We start from the raw sequence: 26,114 nt of genomic DNA, 5'->3' as shown, positions 1-26,114 counted from the left end.
TGTCTGTGCAAAGAGTAACAAGATCATCATTGTCACTTACTTAAATTTGATTAGTGACAGAAACAGTGCACTTATTAATTATGCCTTTGCTTTAAATTGCATCTATGCATTTTTATAATTAATACACTGCATACATTTTATCAATTCATGCTTTCTTGGAATTTAACCCATGACCTTGGCATTGCTAGTGTCATGTTAAACTGTTTGAGCTATCCTAAAACATCCAGAATCTTGAAAATGTCTTTTTATTTTCAGCCGTACATGAATATCTATTCCAGATTTTCAGTTTAGAGTGTGTGAATATTATATGATATGTATAAAAATACATGGTATGAATGTATTGAAATGCAGGTTATGAATTATATTGCATAGACAAAATATCAAAACATTTCTCAAGTTCATCCATTCCTCAGGTGTACCTCAACATATGATCCATATATATATATATATATATATATATACATATATACTTATTTAGAGAACAAGTTACCTGGGAAACACAAGACAGGTAGATTTTACAATCAGTATAGACTTGAACAAGAGTATTTCTTTAGTACTCATTTTAGTCTCCCAAGAATACAAACAATTCAGTTGCATAAAGGAGTGCTTTAAAGTTTTTTTTTTTAGAGATGTTCAGTGTACTTTTTAATTATTTTCTGTGGGCTGGTCTATGTGGTTAAATCTTTCATCTGTCCCGCAGGATGAAAGTGGACACACATAGACTCTCCAAAGGACTTTTTTTCATGATTCTGCTCCCCCTTGCTGAGTTGCTCTCTCTCTATCATTGTTTTGCTCCGGCATTAACCACATTCCAGAGCGCCGCAGCGCAGCCCGTCTCCCTCCGCGCATTCCTCTCACACAAACGAGTCCCGGATGAATCGTTGGATACACGCATTTCTGTCCGTCTACGCGTTCAGCATCTGTCATGTTGATGCTAAATCATATGCGGAGAATTTTAGGAGAGCTGAAATAGCTGGAAACGAGTTCGCAGGAACAATCACGGAAAATCAAAACGAGAAAAATTCCTCCGCGAAGCGCGCCATTGACTGTAAAGACCTTTCAACTTTAAAAAAAAAAAAAAAAAAAAAAACCTGAAATTGACAAACGTTCTCTTGAGTGGAAACTTTGTCACGAAGACCGTATCGCCACAAATCGACATGCGGAGAGCGTGCATCGTGACGGAATGACGGCGAAGGACTAAGTATAATCGCGAACAGGCAACGATGGCTCGCCCGAGGCGGCGTTTTTCCGCGTAAAATGCTGTTTGTGTTGTAGTTGACTAACGTTAGTGCTCCGCGCGCTCCCCCGACATGGATGGATATGACGAGGATCCGGCGAGCAAACTGATGGAAAACCTCTCCATATTTGACGTTTATCAAGACGGGATGTACGGGGAACCGAACCCCGAAATAGCCATAACTAAACGAATGAATGGCAGCTCCCCCGGGAACAAAGTCTACTGCGCGGCACCCGTGCGCTCCGTCAACGGAAACAGACCCTCAGTGCCTCTGGATTTCTGTTCTCAGCAAAGGGACGCGGTTTATCCCGATCCCGACGCGTACTGCACCAAATCTGAAATTGCCTTGCCGTGTTACAGCGGCGCGTCGGAGCGTCTCCGGAGATACACGCACGCGGAGGTGCAGGCGCACCGGTACAGCGCTGGATGCGCCTACGACGCGCTCGTTCTCGGGAAGCAGGTGAGGAGCAACAGCTTATGCATGGCCTCGAGCCCACGCTCCAGTCTGGCTTCGTCTCACTCATCGCAAGACCAGAGCAAACACACCAGCCCGAGGTCGAGCATCAGCAGCCCGCGGTCCAGCCTGGTGTCACCGGGACAGGAGAAGTACTGCGAGAGGAGCGGCGTGATCAGCCCTCGGTCGAGTTACGCCAGCACGGCCAGCGACACCAGCAAACACTCCAGCCCCAGAACCAGCCTCAACAGCTACGACTACGGGAGCAAACCGAGCAGCAACCGAACCAGCGGCATCAGCATGGGCTACGACCAGCGACACATCAGCCCCAGATCGAGCACCACGAGCCCGCGATCCAGCTACTCGCCCGCGGGGAACCACGAGCCGGAGAGCGGCGCGGTGCACGGCATCCCCGTGACCAGCCCCCGGTCCAGCATCTGCTGTCAGGAAGCGCGACCCGCAAACTGCGTGGTCAGTCCCCGCTCGAGCATCTCCAGCCACAGCTCCAGGAGTTCGCGGAGCTCTATGAGCGCGTATCCCGAGCTGCAGCACTCCATGCTGGGACCCGGTCTGCCGGAGGACGCGATGCTGCTGCAGGACTTCACGGAGCCAAACGGCCTCCACAACAACCGCGTCCACCTCCAAGCGTTTCCCGAGCCTCAGCAGCAGAATTCAGACGTCAACATCGCGTTTAGCTACGGGAAGATGTGCACCGGTGGACAGCGCTTAAAGCTGCCTTACCAGGTCACTCCAGCCCGGGACAGCGGCCCGAGTCCGGCGGAGCGGCGCCTGGAGGCCCTCACCCTGGAGCTGGAGAAGGAGCTCGAGATGCACATGAAAAAGGAATATTTTGGTGAGTAGATCATGCAGGATCTTAATTTACTTCTAATTAGTTTAGTGCATATTACAGTTCTGGACAGATAAAAACATACCCTTTTAGTTTTCCTTTGTGCCTTTTGCGTAGACGTAGAACTTGGTTTTGAATAAACATTTCCAGAATTGTTTGGTGGACACGCTCAAACCTAGTCCTGTCAAACGATTAATCGCAATTAATCTCATCCAAAAATTTTTTAGGCCTAATATATGTGTGTACTATATATATATATATGTATATATATATATATATATATATATATATATATATATATATACACACACACACACACACACACATACAGTATATATTTAGAAAATATTTGCATGTATATATTCATATTCATATAATTTATATTATACAAAAATTTTATATAAAAATTTTTTTAATTAAATGTATTCATGCATGTGTCTATATATATGCATACAGCACACACATATATTATGTAAACACAATTTTTTATTTTAGATGTGATTAATAACGATTAATTACTTGACAGCACTTCTCAAACCCCATTTACTGGAGCCAGCAGCACAGAGCAGCCTTTGTGCCGAACTTATTAAAGTATCATTAGGGTGTGGAAAAACAGGTGTAAATCATGTTTTGTCAATGATTCAGTGTCTTTTCCAGACAAGAGGGTTTATACTTTGAGCACTGCTTTAATCACATTATCATTATTTATCTTTGAGCTGGTTAAATCATCATTCATCCAGACTTTTTCACCCGAAGGCATCATGCAACAGACGTCAAATTCCCAAAATCTGGATCATCTCACAAGGCATGCTTCAACGTCCTGTAGACTAAAGTCAATGTCATTTCATTCTTCACATCATGCAGTTTTAATTCTTAAAAAGGAGGCTTAATGGCTCTGAGTTGATGACTCACTTTTATGGGTATTTCTACCAAATTAAGTTCCATAGGAGAATGACTTAACAACGGACACACAAGTTAATAGCTGAAATCCAAAAAGAGTATATAGAGCTATAAAATGAATATGAAGAACAGCTCAGATCATGTAGTCTTCAGAGAATTTGGTGAGTACATATAGAGTGTGATTTTGCCAAGTAAGACCTGTTCAATATCTGATCAACATCTTTTGTTGATCCTGGATCAATATTACTGTCCAATAAATATAGATTTAACCCATTCATTACCCTTAAAAACCTAATCCTACCCATAATTTATTCCTAAATATAGGTGGATTTTGTTGAAATGAGTCTGTTTGTGTTTGTTTGTTTGTTGAGTGTGTTGTTTTGATAAAACACAAGTTTTGCACCTAACTCACAGGGTTTAAGTATGCAGCTTGGTGCCAATGACCACAAACTTTGGCTTGTGGTAACTGGCTCGTTTTGCTTTGTAACCAGCTGATTGGTTCTGGTCACTACGGGGCACCAGCGGTAGACCAATCACAATTAAGGCTGCTGGCATCCAAACTGGCACAGCCCAAAAAGGACATTGTAGTCGGTGAGCAGACAGACAAACAGGGCTCTTAGAGGCTTGTTTTTGGCCTGGACCTGGACGGAAAAAGGCAAGTCTTCAGAGAGTACATACTTTGTCTCCCGGTTTGAACGCCACTTCCTGCCAGTGTCTTTCCAAGGCTTGGACGTCAACAGAAATGTTCTTTAGAGGCATGCGAGCCTGTGTTTTTTTTCTTAGGGAAGTCCGAATTTGTGATTTGGCTGGACTAGTGTTGGTTTAGTGGAGGAGAAATACAACAGCGGAGAAGATAAAATGTCTTAAAATCTCTTTAAACCTTAAAATCATTATTTACTAACCCTCATGTCATTCCAAAGCTGAATGAGTTTATTTTGGCTGTTCAACACAAAATAAATGGTTTGAAGAATGGACCAAACAGTTGCCGGTAGCCATTGACTTTCATAGTATGAGTATACTATGGAAGTCAATGGCTACCGTCAATGTTTTTTTTTTCAACATTCTTCAGAATGTCTTCTTTTGTGTTGAGTACAGTAAAGAAAATCATTCAGCTTTGAAATTCTTCATTTTTGAGTGAACTATCCTTTTAAAATTCCCATTTGACTTGAGTTAGCAGATTTTTACCTACATGTTTTTTTGAGGAATCATCCGTGTCTGGAACACAAATGCTGCTGTTAGGGGTTTGTTCAGATCATTAAGCCTAGGTATGAGCAATAGTAACTGTGACGCTTGCTTAGTAAACAGCACAGTATTCATCTTTTCAAGTAACACAAGCTTTAGGTCTGTCCCTTTTGTCTCATCTTTTGTGTCTTCGTGCAACTGGGATTTGTTTCTGCTGCGGCCTGTAAACACATTTGCACTGGTTTAGTTGCAGAAAGTCTAGAGATGGAGGTATGAGTGTGTTTTTGCCTCTGAGGAGCAGGTGATGTTTTTTTACTGGATGCCGAACCCTCTTTAGTCTGCACAAGAGCAAACCTTCTCGCAGGGTATTCTGTGTGTCTTTCTGTGCTTTTAAAGGGTTCGTTCAACTAAAAATGAAAAATCTGTCACCGTTTTCTCACCGCCATGTCATTCCAAACCTGTATCACAATCTGCTGTCGAGCTATTAAAAGAAAGTCCTATAAAAGTCGCCTGTATTCACATAAAAAGGGTCAGAAATATGACTTTGCTCTATGTTTAACTCCTGATTTAAACTCCTAATCTCAGTTGCGTTCTTGTGGCATGTGAGAATTAATTAATGCACCATATTGAACATGCTTTGTGATATTTGAGAGCCACTAAAGAAGAAATCAGTTATAATTATAATGCGCATTTGGACTAGTTTTATAGTACTTTTTTGAGCTCAAATGCCCATTGCATGCTTTTCTTATGTAAAACAACACTGGCATGCATTGCATTCTGTGTTTCACAGCCAAAAGCCAAATATATGTGGTAAATTAAAGCAAAACATTAATTTTGGGTGACTTGAGTGTGACAAACAAGTTAGGTTTTTAGAGGTGGTATATATTAAAAACAAAGTTGCATTGATATACACTGCTGTTCATCTTCTGCAAAGTCTTTTGTAACAATATACACTACCGTTTTAAAAGTCCGTTTTTTTTAAAGGAGTTAATACATTTATTCAGCAAGGATGTGTTAAATTGATTAAAAGTAATAGTAAAGACCAATTGAATGATTTCTTAAGGATCATGTGACACTGGAGTAATGAAGCTGAAGAATTACATTTTAACATATATTCTGTTTTTTTTTCTGTATTTTTGATCAAATAAATGCAGCCTTGATGAGCACAAAAGACATCTTTAAAAAAACATGAATAATCTTCTGTATGTTAAACTGAATGTGCACTTCATTAACATGCACCCTTCAAAGTGCTCACTTTAATTTTTCAGCCCTACAGAATAAGCTTGATTGGCTTCTGAATTTTGGGTCTTAATTGTTTTATTTTAAAAGATTGCGTTTTTTGGCTTTGCATTTAAATGTAATCACAAATAATACACGACTGTTTGAATTTGGGTGGAATCTCGTGAGCGATTAGGCTGTCGGTGGGGTGGCGCTTCAGCACCAGACTCTTGGCACGCAGCGTTTGTCTCTGCAGCCAGACGCAGCTGCTGGGGGTCAACACTGATCACCTGCTTCGAATAACTATCATCTCAGTCCGCACATGTGCACACAAACACGCACAGAACACAGAAACGTTCCAAAAGTAGCTTTGCTTACATTTGGGTTTCTCAGAGTTAGGGCAGAATTTAACACCTTTCTTTCTTTCAGCTCTGTGAAGAGCTGGATGTTTTCAGGCTGTGTTATTTGCCTGCTTTAATGCTGAATCAGCTGACCTCTGACCTTTCGTGTATCCACACAGACACTCGGGATTCAGGATCTGGTTTAAAATAAACACAGAATGAGACTTTGCTCGCCGGTGTTTCCGTTCAGAGATGTTTTTTATTTTTTGGTCAGAAGTCTAGCTATGCATCATTTTGATTTGGTGAGTTAAATCTGTAATTTGGTTTCTTTTTTATGCTTAGGCCTAACTTAAAAATATGTGATGTAAGTAACATTTTCTTGATTAAAAATGTGCATCTGGTTAAAGAACGTTGACCGTGAAGTGGTTAACATTATATAAATATAAAACAAATGCAGAAAAGATGCGTAAGATATTAACTTATAAAGATTGTACAAACTCACACATCTTATATAATCAGAAATAATGTGAATTAAGAAAAATGCTGAAGATTTCTTAGCCAAAACGTAGAGATTCAGTTTTAGAGGTCAAAAGTTGAGGCGATTAAAAATTTCAAAATGACTAACACCAGCATTTACATAAGTTTTTTTTTTTTATTTTACAGTTTTTACATAACATAAAAAAACAATCATCAAATCTAAGATAAAAGGAATCAGGTACAGTACACAGAATATGAAATACGTAGCAGGTTTGAAAAACAAACATCAAAGAGGAAAAAGTAATAAACAACGACAACTTGTATAAAATAAATTACTAAATATATTTAACAGTAAATGCATCTTTCTGCCTGTCAGCATCACGTTAACATAAAATATCAAACTAACAGTAGTATGCATTACAGGTTTTTTTTTCATTCCACCGAACTGCTTTTCCACTTTTTTTATGTTAATGTACTTGATAGACGACGTGTTTTGACTGATGCACTCACGTCTGGCGTTATTTGCAGCGTCTTGTGCACACAAAAAACTGCAGCAAAACATTACACTTAAATGAATTAATAAATCAGAAAAATCACCCGCCCAACCATCCCTCGTCCAAACACCAATCTTTAGCCTTGTGTGAAATAAAGCTTCTTTCTGGAGCAGACTGAGTGAGCCGTTATCAGGATTTGTGGTTCACGGTGTGTACAGAGGAAGTGGTACCAGTGTGTATCAGGTCAGGGGAGTTCGTCTGGAGGATGCGTCTTGACAACATTACATGTGAATCTCTCGCTGCTGTTCACAATAGACCTTTATCACAGTGGAAGCAGCGTATCCATTCTTCCAGTTATCTATATTTTTCAATGTGCTCAGTAAATGCCTGTTAAAGTGAGCATCTGTAGTAAAGAACAGTAAAAATAATAATGGATGTGTTTTACGGTGCGTATATTTAGCTAAATGCTCCTTTCTGCAGTTTATTTTTCTGGCTGACTAACAAGTTTATGGTCACTGAATATGTTTTCTGAGATAAATGTGATGTTACATGAATTGTTTGTTATATTAACATCTTTGCGCGGCTGAAACACTGATTGAGCGAAGAGAAGGAGAATGTGGATTGTAAAGTTGTACTCTTTCTTTAATTAACTTACCTTTGAATGCCAAAATGGTATTTATTGTTTGAATACTGCAATACAATTGACCTTTCACTCAAAGGTTCTTTATAGAACCGTCTCTTTCTTACCTTTTTATAATCTGATGAACCTTCCTTCTTTTGCCAAAAAGAACCTTTTGAGAAACAGAAAGGTTCTTCAGATGTTAAAGGTTCTTTATGGAACCATTTACACAAAAAGGTTCATCATCTTTATTTTTAAGAGTGTAGTGTAAATGTTTAACATTGTTACATTTGTTTAAGGCAAATCAGGTGCATTCATTCATCTATTTGAATACTGCTCTCATGAAAATTAACCATGGTTTTGATAACCACGGTATGTAAAAAAAACAAAAACAAAACATGGTTCATACTTTTTCACTATAATAAAACCATGGTTAATTTTTGTAAGGGTGTTTACCAGTCAAATTCATTTAAAAATATAAACAGGTCCACTGAAAAAAAAAAACATTCATCCAATCAAAACATTTAAAATATTTAAGGTAATGATTCACATCTATATTTTTTTACTTGAGCCAATGAAAAATACATAACTTACCCATAGCATTGCATTACAACGTTTTTTTTTCAGTGTATGAAATGTGATCAGTAAGAAAAAAACATTGTTGAGACTTAGGCTTTAAAATTAATGGATTAAAAAAATTGAAAAACGGAATATGGAATTTGGAATATGTTGTCAAATGAGTTTAAAGTAATACATGATATATTGACGGTTAAGCACTGGCTCAAAATAAACCGGACCTGTATGCATATTACATTTTTTATGGTTCTTTAGTTATTTATTGGGATTGGAAGAGTCTATAACATGTGTTTTTGTATTGTTTGTAATGTGTGAGGATTTATTTACAGATAGGGTTGGGGGTTATAACTTGAGAGGGGATTTAAATTTAAATTTGAGTCAACATAGGACTCGGACAAAACTCAAAAGTATGTGTGTTTCGATTTGTGGGGTGCTTCTGTGGAATGGTCTGAGCAGTTCAATCAAACAAAGTGTTAATATGTTGCAATTTAGAAAAAGGTACAAAAGTTTTATGCTTGATAAGTATAGAAATGGAGAGGGTGAATGATAATTCATTATGGTGGGAAAGGATACTTGATAATGGTTTTTGTATATGCTTTTTTCTTCATCTTAATATTAAGATAACGCTTTACTTAATTTAGTATTTTTTTTGTTGTTGTATTATTTAAAATGTTATGTTAATTTTTCTTGTTAGATTGTGAATTGGTTAGGGTAGTTACTGGGGGTAGTTTTTGATAAGCCTAGGGCTTCTAACTATCCCTTTTCGAACAGGTTGAATATTATATTATTATGTTATACATGTTTGTTTATTTATATGGATATTTCTTATGAATTGCTGTCATTTTTATTTTTTATTTTTTTATGAATTGTTCGAAATAAAGATTAATTCAATTCAATTCAGGATTTGTTACATTAGCTTTTTGGTACAGATGGTTATTTTATTATAATAATGTTGGTTATTTATGTATGTAATGGTTTTTTTTAGGGACATGAGATGCACATTGGCCCATAATCTCTACGTGTAGTGCATTTTTTCCAGGCTTTGTCAAAAATGTATTTTTTCAACACCTAAATTGAAATTAAATCTAATTTAAAATATTAATATTACTTATAAAAGTATCTGAGTTGCACTAAAGTAACCCTGATTTGGTTGGCCGAGGAAGATGTTTGAGACAGAAACTTGAGCCGCTCTATAATGAGGATTAACAGACTGTGTTACAGTCAGATGAACGTGTTAATTAGTCACCGCTGGATTAGTTCTTCCTAACACTCACCTGGAAACTTGTTTTTCAGCTGCCAAGGTGAGTAAGTAAGTGTGGCATTAACGGTTGCTTCACGATTGAGATTTCGCCATTTCACAACAAAAAGGAATGTTCTATAGAACGCAGTCCTTTATATGTAAGTTTAGTTATTTTGCATCTCATGCACTCTTGCTGGAGGTTTTGTCAGGTAGTCTAATTGTTTATCCAGCTATTGAAAAACTGATAATAAATGCTGCTAATAAAAAACAAGATGGACAATGATAAGACGTGGTTACAGCTGATAGACTAACCTACAGAACAACTGAACGGAAAACAATGACACTGTTGAAAGACTAGTGCTGTTAATATTAACTCAGTACAAGGGCTGGGTGATTAATCATATTTTATTTTCAATGACTTTATGAAAAAAACATAACATGTTTTGTTCTGTGTTCTAAATTCAGCACAGCCTTTCCTTTACAGCGGAGCACAACAACAACAACAATATTAATGTTAACCTATTTTGATGGAGTTTATTTATTATTTATATGTTATATTACTTTGTGTATTATTTCTTATTATTTTTGTTTATATAGTGTATACTATTTATGATCTTATGTCTGAATTATTTATATTTATACTTTTATTTTTGTTTTGTATTATTATATGCAATTATAAATTATATTTTATTATTATATGATTATTATTTTATTTTTATATGTAGTTTATATTTAAAATATTATTATATTATTTTTATTTAGTATTTAAATTTTTTTATGAATTTTTACTTTTATTTTTTCATAAATTATTTTATTTATTTTCAGTTTTTCAGGAAAGTTCAGGGAAATTAATTTCATTATTTTTTTTTTTTTTAAACAAGCTTTAGGCCTAAAAGTTCAATAAATGCCTAATGTTTCCAAAGTTCACTAGTAATTAAATAATAATGATCTCAGTATCAACTAAAAGAATCGTGATGATTTTTGCCATATTTGATTAGCCCTACTATGTCTCTGGTTCTCTGGGGTGTCTAGTGGCTGATTTGGTGTGCAGTTGTGGAGTTTTATACACCACACCGATGTAGATAAATCCAGCCCCTGACGGGACTTTTACAAACACGATTAGATCATAAGTGCTGGATTCTGGTATATGAAATTCCCTCTCGACGACTCTATAATTATCTTGATGAGCTAACCATGAAGTCACCGAGAGCTTATCTGATGAGTGTTTCTGTTCTAGAGCCTGTTATCACATGCACAAACTGGTTTTATGTTAATTGGGCTTTTAAACGAGTTTTTCTGAAATCACTGAGTGCTGAAGAGATTGATGTGCGATGTGTCATGTTCGCCGTCGTTCATGGCCGTCTCTGGGGTGATGTTGTGTCCTGTCTGACCATCTCTAGGTGTTGACCGTGGCCGCGGTGAGGAATGTGACCCCTGCGGAGGACGACATGTGCGTGAGGCATTAGTGCTGCTGACTCACTCTCCCATGATGCCGAGCACTTGATATATAACAAGACTGACTGATGAACTTCTGAACTTCAAATCAACTAATCACTATGATAGGGCACTATGATTTTTCTCTCAATGTTTTATTCTTACCAAATTCTGTTTAAGCAAGTCTAATTAATTGAATCTATACAACAACTTAATTTATTCTAATTTATTCTTAAAATAGTTTTGTGAAGAAATTCTGTATTATGGATTTAAATGTTTCCGGTTATCAAATGAAAGAATAAAACATTAATTCCATTAGATTTTTTATTTGTGATTTGATTATTCTTAAATTAAATTAAAGTTTAATAATTTTAGTCGCAGTACTAATAGTAATATATTTCTGGCACAGTATCTTCAAGTTAAACCAAACTTTTATTTTGACGGGTTGCCGTGAATACCTTTATATTCCTGTGTATGTATATGATATGATGCTAGTTTTACTCAAATCAAATGGTAAAATGCTTATGAAGTGACTCTCAGAGTAGGGTTTTTATTTTGGAAATTATAAAAAAAAAAAACATTACCATTACCATTTTTTATTAATATATGTACTTTCACATACTCAAGACATAAGAAAAATATTTAAATATTTTTTGCTTGGTTAAACATAATTTTTTCTTTAAAATTGTATAAAGATTTTTATAAAAAACCTATATGAATACAAAGAGTACATTTCTAAGAACTTGAATATATGTTGTAAACCCTTTTTATTTAATAGTTTATTTACAAGGGACACTTTTATATGCCACAGACCCAATGTCAACGCTAGCAGATGTATATAACCAAAGTCCCTTTCAAGGAAAGCCATATTTACAACACTTCGGGGTAGCTCAAACAAGACCAAGTCATGTCTTAATGAATGGGGGAATCCTGAAATCTATGATATATGAAATCTCAAATATCATTTAAAAAGCTTATTTTTCAGGCTAGACTAGCCAATGCACATGCGTAGTTCCAATGCCCTTATATTTACATTACATTTAACGGCTGTACTGAGAATGTTTTGGCTTCACTTTTCTATAGCGAGAGGAAGTCCATCTTTTTTAAAGTCTATGATTCCTCCTCACAGAACACATCTGTCTGTGATCCTGACAGCTGTCTGTGTGTCTGTCTCTTCCAGGTATCTGTGTGAAGTGTGGTAAAGGTGTGTATGGAGCGAGTCAAGCGTGTCAGGCGATGGGGAACCTGTATCATACAAACTGCTTCACCTGCTGCTCCTGCGGTGAGTGACACACACACACACACACACACAAAATGCATAAATGTGCATTGTAGAGGCATAATTCTACTTAAATGTGAAGAAATATGTTCATGATTTGTACAGTCGCTGCTGGAGCAAAAGACTAGATGGACCTCTGCTGACACCAATGGACTGTTGTGTATTTTATGTCTTAAGCATGCTGTCAGCAGAGGTCCATTTGGCCTTTTGGTCCAGCACTGAGTGTACAAATATTTTTTTAATCAACATATTTCTAAGTAGCATTATTCATTTAATTAGAATTATGCATGTAAAATGGGAGAATTGTGCATTTAATGAGAATTGTGCAACTAAGATTGGAGATCTATGCATTTATTTAGACTTGCAAATAAAACAAATAAGACAAATAAAATTTGAGAATTGTGCATTTATTAAGAATTATGCATTTAAAATTTGAGGATGAGAATTATGCATCTAATGTGTACTATGCATCTAAAATGAGAGTTAAGTATCTAAAATGTGAGGATTTTGCATGTAATGAGAATTATGCATCTAAAATGGGAGATTTATGCATTTATTTATTCTTGTGCATCTAAAATGAGAGAATTGTGCATTTATTTAAACTTATGCAACTAAAATAAGAACGTTGCATGTAATGAAAATGATGCATCTAATGTGAACTATGCATCAAAAATGAGAGTTATGTATCTAAAATGGAAGAATTGTGCATTCAATGAGAATTATGCATTTATTTAGACTTATGCAACTAAAATTAGAGAATTGTGCATTTAAAAAAATAAATAAATTGCATCTAAAATGAGATAATTGTGCATTTATTTAGACTTGTGCATCTAAAAAAAGTGCATTTAATAAGAATTATGCATTTAAAATGAGAGAATTATGCATTCAATTTTTTTTTATAAATTTCATCTAAAATGAGAGATTTGTGCATTTAATGAGAATTTTGCATGTACAATTGGAGAACTATACATTTATTTAGACTTGTCCAACTAAAATTAGAGAAATGTGCATTTAATTAATGAGAATTATGCATCTAAAATGAGAGATTTGTGCATTAAATGAGAATTGTGTATCTAAAATGGAAGTTTTGTTGTGGTTTGTTGAATGGCAAAGATCATGTGCCACATGTATAAACTCACTCCTGTAGAAAAGCGTTTTTATGAATGTGTTTGAGGGTGTCATGTTTGTCCTGATCAGTGTTTCTGTCCATGGGAGCACTGTGTGTGTGTGTGTGTGTGCCTGACGCGTCCTCGGTTCTCCTGTTTTCTCTGTAAGCTAGACAGAGAGAAATCACGGCAGTACTGTAGAACACAACTGCTGTTCAGCTTTCTCTCTTTCATTCTCTCTTCCCCTCCGCACAGATACTGTTTCCTCACGCTTTACAGCCACTGCAGATAATTTACACGTAATGCTAGCCGTTTGCTGTAAACGTATTGTTTGGCGAAAGAAAGCGGGCCAGTAAACCGGATGTGGTCTGGGAGGAACTGGAAGCCTCTTTTAAGGGCATAATGGGTTTTTGAAGTTCACAGGAGCTCTTTATCGTGACGTTCGAGTGTGTTTGTTGATGTTTGGATTATCTGTGATGAATAAGCTGCTGTGGTTGATCTTAAGTACTTCAGTGCAATCATGAGCTGCTGTAATGTTTTAAGAGTGAAGTAGATGGAACATAAACCATCTGTTGCTTTAAAGGTTTGAGAATGAGGCTTTAAAAAAAAACAGTTCAGTGAGGGATGTATTCTTAACCTTATTCTTTTTGAGAAATCTGTCATTCCTATGTCATAATAATGGTATATATCATGACCTAGTTATTTTTAGATTGAGTTCAACCCAAAAAATAGTTTGCACATTACACAACCATGTGCTAATGAATTTATAACATTTATAACATCTATTTATTTAGCATACTGAAAGCAAGCCAAATATATTTGTAAATATTAAGTCTGTCAGTGTAAAAACTATGAAAACTTGATTAAAAAAGGGATTTATTTATATTTAATTATTTATCTGCATTTATATTTCACAATTGTGAGGGGGAAAAAAGCCAGAACCATGAGAATGAAAATTGCGTTTTTTTATCCATAAAAATACTTCTAAACTAAATACTTAATTTATAAATATCAACAGTATGTAAATGATAAAAACTAAAAAACAACAAGATTTACTCTACATTTTATTTGTCGCTATTTTCATTGGCCTTGCAGTCAGACTCAGTGCAGCTGTTTGTGTTACCTGTGAAGCACATAAAATATACATTAACAATGGGGGAGAAAGAGAAGAAAAGATGAAACAGTGTGTGTATATATAGAGAAAGAGAGAGAGAAGGGGTAGAAGAGCATGTGTGTGACCAGCAGGCCTGCACATGCTCTGAACCACAGACTAAAATTCCCCTCTTTACAGTAACACACACACACACACACTGACTACAGTCTGGATGTGAATTCCCGAACATGTACATACACCCTCTGAGTGACTCATCACCTCCAGCATCCCATGATGCACTGGTGGCGAAGCCACCTGCAGATGATAAAGACCTGCTTGTTCTCTTGCTTTGGACAGGAGTGTGTGTGTGTGTGTGTTTTCTCAGCTTCAGGAAAGGAGCAATAAAGACAAAGGCTTTGTTCTCAATGCACAAAAAAATTATTAGTTTTTAGATTAGATAATTAGGTCCATAATTAGGTCTAGGTCTATTGTTTATTCAGTCATTAATTCATTCTATCCATCTGTTTTTTTTATCTGTCTGCAGGTCTAGAAATTAAAGGGTTAGTTCACCCCAAAATTAAAATTCTGTCATTAATAACTCACCCTCATGTCATTCCACACCCGAAAGACTTTCGTTCATCTTCGGAAAACAAATAAATATCTGTTTGATGACAGAATGCTGTCAGGTTTCCTTCCATTGACTGCCTTTGTAACTACCACTTCAAAAGCTTCATAAAGAGATCGGAAAATGAATCCATATTAATCGAGAGGTTTAGTTAAAATTTTCTGAAGAGAATCGATCGCTTGTTATGGTCGAACTAAGTTAATTAAGTCTTTTTGGACTAAACCGCCCGATTAATATGGATTAGTTTTTTTTTAACTCTTTATGAAGTTTTTGAAGCATCAAAGTGGTAGTTACTAAGCCATTCAATGGAAGGAAATCTGACAGCATTCTGTCATCACAAATATCTTAGAACTACAACCACTTTATTTTAGTCATGAAACAAAAAGAGATGTTGTATACATGAACAGTTTCTGATTTAAAATAAGATTGCATAATATTAAAATCTGAAGCATAAACAGAATAGAAATTATGCTACATAAAACATCTGCACAAAACAAAAATGGGCTGAATGAGATGCAGATTTGTCCTCTGACAGCAGGTGGCGCTTATGGAACAGCAGCGATACAGTGTCTGGTTACACTTTATTTTATTTTGATAGTCCACTTTAGACATTCTACTAACTATAAGTAGCTTTGCAACTACATGTCTACTAACTCTCAAAGCAGACTGTTAGGTTACATTTATGGTTAGTAGAATAAGTTGACATATACTTGTAAAGTTGCTTATAGTCAGTATGTCGTGGACCCAACAAAATAAAGTAGTAAACAGTACTATAAGCTGTTTTGGGAGAAGGGGAAAAAAAGATGGGCTCGGCTACCTGACGTTTGTCCTGTCTACCTTTTCTTTGTTTGTTCATTCTATCTACCTAAGATTTGTTCATTTGTTCCATCTTTTTGTTTCGTCTAACTATCATTTGTTTGTTCGTTCTGTCTAACTTTCATTTTATTTGTCAATTCTGTCTATCATTTTTTTGTTCATTCAAGCTATCATTCCAGTTTATTCTGTTTACTTGTTGTTTGTTTGTTGATTCTGTCTATCGTTTGTTTGTTTGTTTATTCTGTTTACTTGTCGTTCGTTTGTCTAATTATCGTTTGTTTTTTCGTTCGTTCGTTCTTTCTATCATTTGTTCATTCTGCCTATCATTTGTTCATTCGTTTTGTCTGACTATTGTGTTTATTCTGTTTACTTGTCATTTGTTTGTTCTTTTTCTAACTATCATTTGTTCATTCTGTCTATTGTTTGTTTGTTTGTTTGTTCTGTCTACCTATCGTTTTATTCGTTCATTCTGTCAATCATTTTATTTGTTCATTCTAACTATTGTTTGTTTATTCTGTTTACCTATCACTCCTTTGTTTCTTTTGTCTATCTTTAATTCATTTCTTCTGTTTCCCTGTCGTTTGTTCAATCTATTTATCATTCGCTCGCTCATTCTACTCATTTTTCTTTCGTTTTTTTGTCTACCTGTTATTTGCTTCATCAATTAATTGTTTGTTTTGTCCACCTATCGTTCGGTCTTTTCTTCCATCTGTTGTTCATTCTGTATACCTATCATTCGCTTGCTTCTGTTTACGTTTATCGTTTGTTTGTTTGTTTGTTCTGTCTGTCATTTTATCTATATATCATTCATTCTGTCGGGCAGTCCATGGATTGGTTTATAATTCTGTTGATCTACTATCATTTAATCTTTCTTTATCGTTTTGTTTTAAATCATATGCATTTGTTTATTTTTTATTGTGCTGAGCATGCTGTATTTTCTGTTTAATCTGTTTAAAGTGCTGCGCTCTGTTTCTCTCGTGTGTTTGCCATCTCTGGATCTTTGATTATGCTCAAGACAGATTACCCAGCATTCCCCAGCAGCTGTGTGCTCTGTTCTAATGGCTGTGTGTGTACTAACAGTCAGCCATATTTCAATGAAAAAATCATATCAGCCTCTGATCGCTTTAACAAAATGAGATTTCTGCCTTTTCTACTAGATGATCATAGTCGTTTTGTGTTTGGAGCTGTTCTTTTTCTTTTTCAGAAGAGATGCATGTGAGTGAAAAATGACAAAAAATAATAGTGGTCAATCGAGCCTTTTCACATTCCCGGGCTTCTCAGAAGCAGAAGACATCATAGTTTGGTAAACTTCCATGGAAAATGCAACAAATGTCATTTTTGCATTTCCATTTGCCGTATATAGCAAAATGGAAAATCCATGATTGGTTTCTGTCTTTCCAAAAGAGGAAAAATATCAAGAGATTGATTACATTGGTCAAAAGAGAGAAAGATCAGCTGTCACTCCCTCAAACATTGTATTATGCTGCGTTCACGCCAAACGCAAATAGAGTGTCAAACTCACGTCTACTGTGTCTAGTTTGCCACTTGAACATTTTGAGTGCATTCGCACGTCTAGAGCGAACTGACGCCAAAGTTCAAATTTTTCAACTCGGGCATCAGACGCGAATTCGCGTCAAACGCATAAATGCACAAAAAGCACCATTCGCGCCAGGCGCTCAATTCGTGTCATTCGTGCACCAATTCGCATCTACCGTGCCGCGCTAAATGCCTCATTCGTGCAGCGACACCTCCAGACATGCGTAAACGCGTCTTTACATTGACTTAACATTGAAAACGTTTGTGCCAGATGCTCTATTCATTTTGACCAGTTTTCTGTAATTCAAAGCAAACAAAATTAACATAAATCATTATACATTTTATTAATGAAAATAGAAAACACATTCATTTTTTTTTTTAATGTTTTATTTTACATTTTTTAAAAAGAAAATAAAAATATATGTATATATATATATAAAAATAATAGGTTTTTAATGTTAAAAACTATAGGAACATCACAGTTAAAATGGCCTATTGAAAGCTTTTTTTTGTTAATGTTTTTAAATTTACTACAGTGCAAAAAAAGATTACTCAGTATTTTTATTGCGTTTTAAAGCACAGATATCTAAGACAGTTACTTGATTAGCAAAATGACTTGAGATATTAAGTGTTATTTTACGAACAATTAATAAAAATGTTGTTACATTTTGCTTAAAACAAGGAAATGTATCTTAACCTTAATTCAAAGACAATTTTTACTTTAATTTTTTTTCTCATTTAAAAACGTAACTTTGACACATTTTTGAGAAAACCAAATGTAATGCAATGTTACTGTAAATGGCTCTTGATTTAAGAACGTTTAGATGTGTGTGTGTGCACAAAAATACTGAATTTGTTTTGTTGCAGTGTATTAACATAATTAACCATTTCAGTTCAGTGATAAGTTTAATAGCACTAACTGTGCCAAAGATTTGCTGCAAGCTCATCACACCAGTGAAGAGCTACACATTTGCCACACATTAACTTAAAGTTTGCTGCATATAACCAGTGTTTTCAGTGTAGATGTAGTTGACTGGGGCCACAGTCTTTGACAAAGGCTGGAGGAATCTCGCCATCCCTCCCCCTCTTTCTCTCTTTTCTTCTCCTCTCTCTCTCTGTTTGGTGTGGGGGGGGGGGGGGGGGGGGCATTGGGACCAGCCGGTGACCTCAGGCTCAAAGAATGTCCCCATTTACTCAGACCTCTCTCTGTCTCTCTCTGTTTTTGTGTTGGGAATCTGGCCCTCCCCAGACATTTGTCAGCTCCAGAAATCTCCGTGATCTCAGCGTCGTTTGTTGTGTGTACACACGTCTACAAACATCCTCCTCTTTAATTGCCATCTCAGTTGTTTTAAAATCAAATCCTGATTATTTGCACCTTTTTATTACACGTCAAAGTGGTTTTCGATGGTGCAAAACTCCACGTCAAAGTCAAACTCTGCTTATTTGTCAATTCTTCCACATGCATACAGAGAATTGACATTGCATTACTCTCAGACCCTTGGTGCATTCAGATAACGCTAACAGTAAAATGTTGCAAGGGATTTAATGAAAAAAACGTTCTCATGTTCCTCCTCTAGGGGATTTTTTCACCTGTTTTATTGCCCAGAAGGTGAACACAGGGCTTCTGCATCAATAATTGAAAGCCTTTCCTCGCATCTGCGTGTGAACCGTGCTTTATCACTCTGAATTAAGTCGAGGGTTCGTTTCTCTGTCGGGCCGCTGGCTGTTTGAATGTGGCAAGTGCATAAATTTTGAGATTGTGAAAAGAAACGAGATGTCGGCCTCGAGCGCTGTAAATTAAGGAATGGGGAAAAGGGTTAGACTGATTTATGAACTCTGTGTGTGAGAGAGATAGATGAGCGTTTGGTGGTTTTTGTGTGTGTTTGAATGCGATACAGGGGTCCTAGTTTCGTGCAGTCAGACTAGCAGCATAAAGATAAGCCGAGATAACCTCATTTAGACAGAAACACACCATCTGAGTCACATGATAAACAACCAGATACAGCCCTAAGAAATCTTGTTTATTTAGAAATTTTCTGGATTCCACATTTTTTTTACCTGTTTTAATATGTCTGGACTCAGTTTTAATGGCTAAATTTTAGTAATAAAAAAGAATGAGTAAATAATAGAAATCATGCAACTTAAACAATTTATTAAAAGTTACATAATTTTGGAAAAAAAATATATATATATATTTTTAATAAATCTTATGTAACATTATAAATGTGTTTACTGTCACTGTTGATGAGTTTAATATGCTCTTGACAAATAAGAGTTAAATGTTTTGTAAAGAAATCTTACTGATCCCTAACTTTTGAACAGCAATGCTCAATGTGTCACTGTAAAATGTTGTTTTTGATGTGTTTTTTCTTAAATATCTTGCAAGAACATACAGAGATCATTTAATATAGTGACTAAATATTTATATTTGTCCTGTGTTAATATGTCTGAAATCTGTTTTACTTTATTAATCAAAAAGCATGAGTAATAAATCGAAATCATGAAACTTAAACAATTTATTACAAGTTAAATAATTTTTTATATTAGTATATATATTAGTATATTAATATTATTTTTTTTCCCCTCAAATTCTGTTTTATGTTCATCAAATTTTGTGTTTACCTTTTTTTTGGATTCCATTTAAAAAAAATTGCATTTAAATTTTATTTTTTTAAAGTCAAAAAGTATATCTACTGTAATTAGTTGAATTTATAAATATATATTTATAAATTATATGGCCCTATTAAGTGTTTATTTTTCCTGTTATGTATTCTGTTATGTCTATATGTTTTAGTTTTTCTTATGAATGCATAAAACTTAAATTTATATTTAAATCAAATGAAAATGAAAACAAAATTGCCGCACTACAGAAATTTGCTGTTAAATTAAAACAAGGACAAAAAATGTCATTATTCCTTAATAATATTTTTATTTGTATTAATATTTAGTATTCAATTTATTTGAGTGTTTAGTGTAGTCTTTAGTTTATTAGTATTTATTGTAATTATTATTATTACATTAGGAGGTACCTTCCAGCAATACATTAGCAATAGCCAAGAAAACATTGAATGGGTCAAAATTATAGATTTTTCTTTTATGCCAAAAATCATTAGGATATTAAGTAAAGAACATGTTCCATGAAGATATTTTGTGAATTTTCTACTGTAAATATATCAAAACTTAATTTTTGATTAGTAAAATGCATTGCTAAGAATTCATCTGGACAACTTTAAAGATGATTTTCTCAATAATACAAGTAATTCTATTTTTTTCTCTCCCTCAGGACGGAGGCTACGAGGAAAGGCTTTCTATAATGTCAGTGGAAAGGTTTACTGTGAGGAAGACTTCCTGGTGAGTATCACAGTTATAATTAAACAGATTTACAGTAATTGAGTTTTCTGATCTTCTGCTCGCCAGGGTTGCATTTATTTGACTAAAAATGCTGTAAAAATGCCCTGTATAATTTGTAATAAATAAATCTTGTAATAAACAAATCTGACGTTTGAAGTCCTGCTGTAGGTTAGAGTTACAGAGAGCTGTGATGCTTCATTTAATTGAACGTTTCCTAAGAGGAAGGTGGAGACTGGGGTTGTATTGATTAGTGCTCATTAGTGATGGATTGATGGAAGTCTCTTGGAGGAGGAGATGCTGTAGCTCCGCCCACCTCTTCAATTCACTCCAGTGTGATCTTATTCTAAAGCCACACACACACACACACACACACACACATACAGTGGAGCAATGGGAAGATCCACACTTCCTGTCTGAAATCTGCTTCTATCAAATGTTATTGTCATATTATTGCCACTAGACATTATTATTTAATAATAGGCCAGGATAAATAACTGGTCCTTTTCGCATTACATTTGTACGTAAATACTTACTTATGTACTTACTTATAATCAAATATTAGCCAGGGCTATTAACAGGTCATCTTTTGGCATTTTAAGAGTTCATTTTTTTATTTATAAGTTTGATTAATATATGAATTTTATATATAATATTATTTAACATTTTATTATTTTATTAAATATTTTACTTTTTGTATCATTTCGTTATTTTGTAGTGTTAGTGTATGTATTTGTATTAAAATTAATTATATACATTTTTTAATTTAACCCATTTCATATTTTTTGTACTTTTTTCCAAATCAGTAATATGTAAATACATATTATGTCAATTTAATATATTTTTATTTACCATTAATTATTATATAATTTATATGTATTTTATTTGTAGTATTTATTACAGTATTATTAAAAAAATATATATTTACTGTTATTTACTATTATTTGTAGATATTTTACTTTTCAAAATATTTTTTTTAATTTTTTATTTTGTAGTGTTAATGTATGTATTTGTATTTAAATTAATTGTATACTCTTTTAATTGAACCCATTTCATATTTTTTTTACTTTTCCCAAATAAGTAATATTTAAATACATAGTATGTCATTTTAATATATTTTTATTTACTATTAATTATTATTTTATTATTTTTTATTTATTACATTATTATTTACATATTTATTATTTACTGTTATTTACTATTATTTGTAGATATTTTACTTTTCCAAATATTTTTATAATTTTTTTGCATTGTTTATTTCATTATTTTGTAGTGTTAGTGTATATATTTCTATTTAAATTGATTACATACTTTTTAATTTAACCCATTTCATATTTTTTGTACTTTTTTTCCCAAATTATTAATATTTAAATATTATATATTTATATTTTTATTTAGTACCATTAATTATTATATCGTTTATATGTATTACTTTATTATTAGTATTTATTACAGTATTATTATAATTTTTTCGTCTGTTAAGTGGTCAGCCCCTTCTTGTGTTGACGTGAGCGACTGAGGAACACTCGTTTCCACTGAGTGCATGTTTGAGAACATCCTTTCTCTAATGGATGTGCTCCAAACCCGTGTCACCCTTGTGACCAGGTCAAAACCCCTTTTTTTGCTGGGACAGATGGCTCCCCTCAGGGACGTTTCTGTACTTAAGACGCCTGCAACCTGTCCACCATTAACAACCTCTGAATGTTGTAAGGTGTACTAAGTCTCAAGAAAGTCTCCAACACCTCACACTGAACCATGAGAACCTTCCTGACTCTTACTCCATCAAGTTGAGGATCCTCTCAGGAATCCTGCTTCGGCTGATGTCTGAAGTGTTTAATCAGATGCACAGAGAGAGCGTGAGCGCCCCCTAGAGACTCATTCAATAGTGATGCTGCTTCATTACTGTTGCAAGTGTTTGGAATTACATCATTTTCTGTAGACAGGAATTGTCATATTATTATTTTATATACTATAATATTACTTAATTGATCAATACTTATATATAAAATAATTTTAATTTGTTGTTTAAAATATATTGTATATTTTTAGATATTTGAGTATTTTTATGTTTTTAAAGTTTTTATAAAAATATGTAGTATATAATTTTTTTGTATATAGTGCTTGCATTTTTGTTAAATATTTCTGTTTAAAAAAATAATGTTCTTTTTAAATTTCTATTCATTATAGAATCCTGAAAAATAAAATGTATCACAGTTTACACAAAAGTAAAAGTATTTTAAATCTTTCACAACATTACTGTTTTTTGTTTTTCTGTATTTTTCATAAAATAAATGCATTTTTGCTGAGCAGGAGAAACAAACAAACAACAAAAATAATCAAGCAAAGTTAAATATGATCTTGCATCTGAGTTGCATTGTTTTTTTCTCTTCTGTAGTACTCCGGGTTCCAGCAGACGGCAGAAAAATGCTTCGTGTGTGGTCACCTCATCATGGAGATGGTACGAGAGATTTAATGTATTGCACTATAACTATTCCCCTATTAGTTTGACCATTTTAAGTAAATAAGCAACCAAAAATGGCTTATCAAAGCTGCATCATCTCTGTAATACGAGTCTATTATTAGATTGTGCCTCATTAGTGTGTGTGTGTGTGTGTGTGTGTTGTAGATCCTGCAGGCTCTGGGTAAGTCGTATCATCCAGGCTGTTTCCGCTGTGTGGTTTGTAAAGAGGGTCTGGACGGTGTTCCTTTCACAGTGGATGTGGAGAACAACATCTACTGTGTGAAAGACTACCACACGTGAGTGACAACCATGCATTTATCATATTTCATTACATATTTTTCATGCATAACATGTTTAGTGCTATGTTGAATGTTTTTCTATAGGGTGTTTGCTCCTAAATGTGCCTCGTGTAACCAGCCGATCTTTCCAGTGCAGGTAAATGCATTAGACTGATGTAGTATTGATGTGATGTTTCAGGACTGTCCCGACAGAGGTTAATTAGCTGTGTGTGTGTGTGTGTGTGTGTGTGTGTGTAGGGTTCAGAGGAGACCATACGGGTAGTGTCTATGGATAAAGATTACCATGTGGAATGCTATCACTGTGAGGTAATTCAGTGAAATACTGACTAAAGGTTTCAGGTTCAATCTCATTGTGAAGTCACTCACCGGTTTTAACTCTTCACTGTGATTCACTCGCGTCTGGTACATGGCACTTAACAAGGGGTCATGTTTGCGCTCCAGGCATTATGTAAGATGTTTTTTGTGTCTATTAGGCCATGGCACAGGTATGCATGTGCATTAATATTATGAATCACTGAATGATGACATTCCAGAGCGGATCATTCTGCTAAACTTCTTATTAAAGAGGAAAGATCAATTTATTTTAGCTAATGAAAGTGATTTGGGGCTGCAGTATTTGAATTGTAATATTAGTAATATTTTTAATATATGCAAGTATTTTTTTTAAATACCTTACAAGTCCTCAATTTCTTTATATGGTTATAAATAGGGATTTATTTTAGAAGTGAACATTTTATTTTTTGGAATGTGTTTTATTTATTTATTTTTCAATTGTTTTGCTTTTAAAACAATCCAATAAAACTATAAAACAATCCAAACTTGCTTTAAATGATTGACAGGAACAAATCTGAGCTAATATAACACTTAACAATGACAGTCAGAGATTTGAGAGTATGACATATGAAAATTACATTTAACAATAAAAAATAAATAAATAAAAACAACAGATCAAATATATTCATATTTAGGGTTTAGACACACAGAGACATCTTAGACTTTACATACGATACTGGATTGTATTTTATCAATAAAAATTAATAATTTCTTTATTTTTATAAAAAATCATGTTACATATTAATAATTAATTAATTAGTTCTACGTGAAATATTTATATATAAAAAAATTTTTTACAAGAAGATATGCCTTCCAATTTACTATTTACAAAAAAATGAGCATGTGACAGATTTGAGACATTGAATCAGCCTCATGTTCATTTATTTACTGACCGAACTGCAGTTCTGGATTTCTTCCTCTGGCTATGGATGTTTCCAGACGTCTGCCTGAAAAGCAAGCTTTGTTGATAAAAATACACATGTTTTGCAGGATTGCGGTCTGCAGTTGAATGATGAAGAGGGGCATCGCTGTTACCCGCTGGATGGGCACCTGCTGTGCCACCGATGCCACCTGCACCGCTTAAAAACCCCTGTACCAACTCACCTGGCCCCGAGTTACCCGCTCCACGTCACTGAACTGTGAGCGCCAGTCAACAGCACTGAACACACAGACTGAGATACGACGTCCTGTGCCTTCATCACAAATCGCCTTCGACACGCACCATTTCTGTGTCCTGCCAGATGTTTGTGCCAAGCTGCCCAGCGTCTTTAAAGGGGCAGTTCACTTGAAATAGTGATCATTTACTTGCGGTCGTTCCAAAATGTTATTTCAAGGCAATGCACGACAGGAAAAAACATTGTATTTTGGGCTATTTTGCTTCCATAACAAGTCATATATAATTTTTCTTTTCACCAGTGGAAAGAAAATATCTAAAATACACATTTAGGTGTTTATTACACTTTATCTAGTTTTGGATTACAACACATATTTATAATACACATGAACTTATTCAGATTTTACTGAGGTTTTTTTTTCATATATGATACACCTGATATATATTTTATATATATTTTAATCCAAAAACATAATTCTAACAGTATTTTCAAAAAATTTTAATAAAAGGGAAATCCCAGACCCTCCTCTTTAAATGTTTTGGAAATGTATGTAAATTAGTGTGAATCTAATATTACATTTTTAAATACAAATTTACATTTGTACTCGGAAAAACATTCACATTTTCATCTTTTTTTTCAAACATTTTTGATACTTTTTTACTTGAAAAGCAAAATTAGGTAAGTCTTGTTTTCTGAAAAATTATCCACATTTTTTAAAGTGAAAAAAAAAAAAAATCTTCTGAACAAAAAATTATCTTAATTTAAAGGGAAAATATATATATATATATATATATATATATTTTTTTTTTTTTTGTTCCCACTGGTGGATATTTTTTTTTATTTTAAGAATAAACATTTTATTATCATTTTGATACATTTTGCAGAAAGTCAGTATTAATATCTTGTTTTCCCAGTTAAATGTATCTTGATTTAAGGATGTTTTAAGGATATTTGTAATTGCATCTTTTGCAAACAACATTTCAGAAAACTTGTAATGCAAAACAATTGTGATTAACCAATCAAGGAAAGTATGATGATATATATCTATTAGTTCAGTTTTTCGTTATTTACTCTTGTGGCTTGC

General features: G+C 34.4%; 1 protein-coding gene across 1 annotated transcript; it reads left to right on the top strand.

Moving 5' to 3' along the window:
- Positions 1-949: 949 nt before the first annotated feature.
- Positions 950-25,058, top strand: LOC132101768 (Wilms tumor protein 1-interacting protein homolog). Its single transcript, XM_059506960.1, has 8 exons — positions 950-2,544; positions 12,200-12,301; positions 20,758-20,825; positions 23,218-23,280; positions 23,449-23,579; positions 23,667-23,718; positions 23,820-23,888; positions 24,906-25,058. The coding sequence occupies exons 1-8, from the start codon at positions 1,311-1,313 to the stop codon at positions 25,056-25,058; spliced, it is 1,872 nt and encodes a 623-aa protein (XP_059362943.1). The 5' UTR covers positions 950-1,310.
- The last annotated feature ends 1,056 nt before the right edge of the window (positions 25,059-26,114 follow it).

This window comes from Carassius carassius, chromosome 23, assembly GCF_963082965.1.
Source record: "Carassius carassius chromosome 23, fCarCar2.1, whole genome shotgun sequence".
Classification (NCBI taxonomy): domain Eukaryota; kingdom Metazoa; phylum Chordata; class Actinopteri; order Cypriniformes; family Cyprinidae; genus Carassius; species Carassius carassius.
Note: the sequence above shows the minus strand (reverse complement) of the source record. Positions and strands in the feature narration are given on the sequence as shown.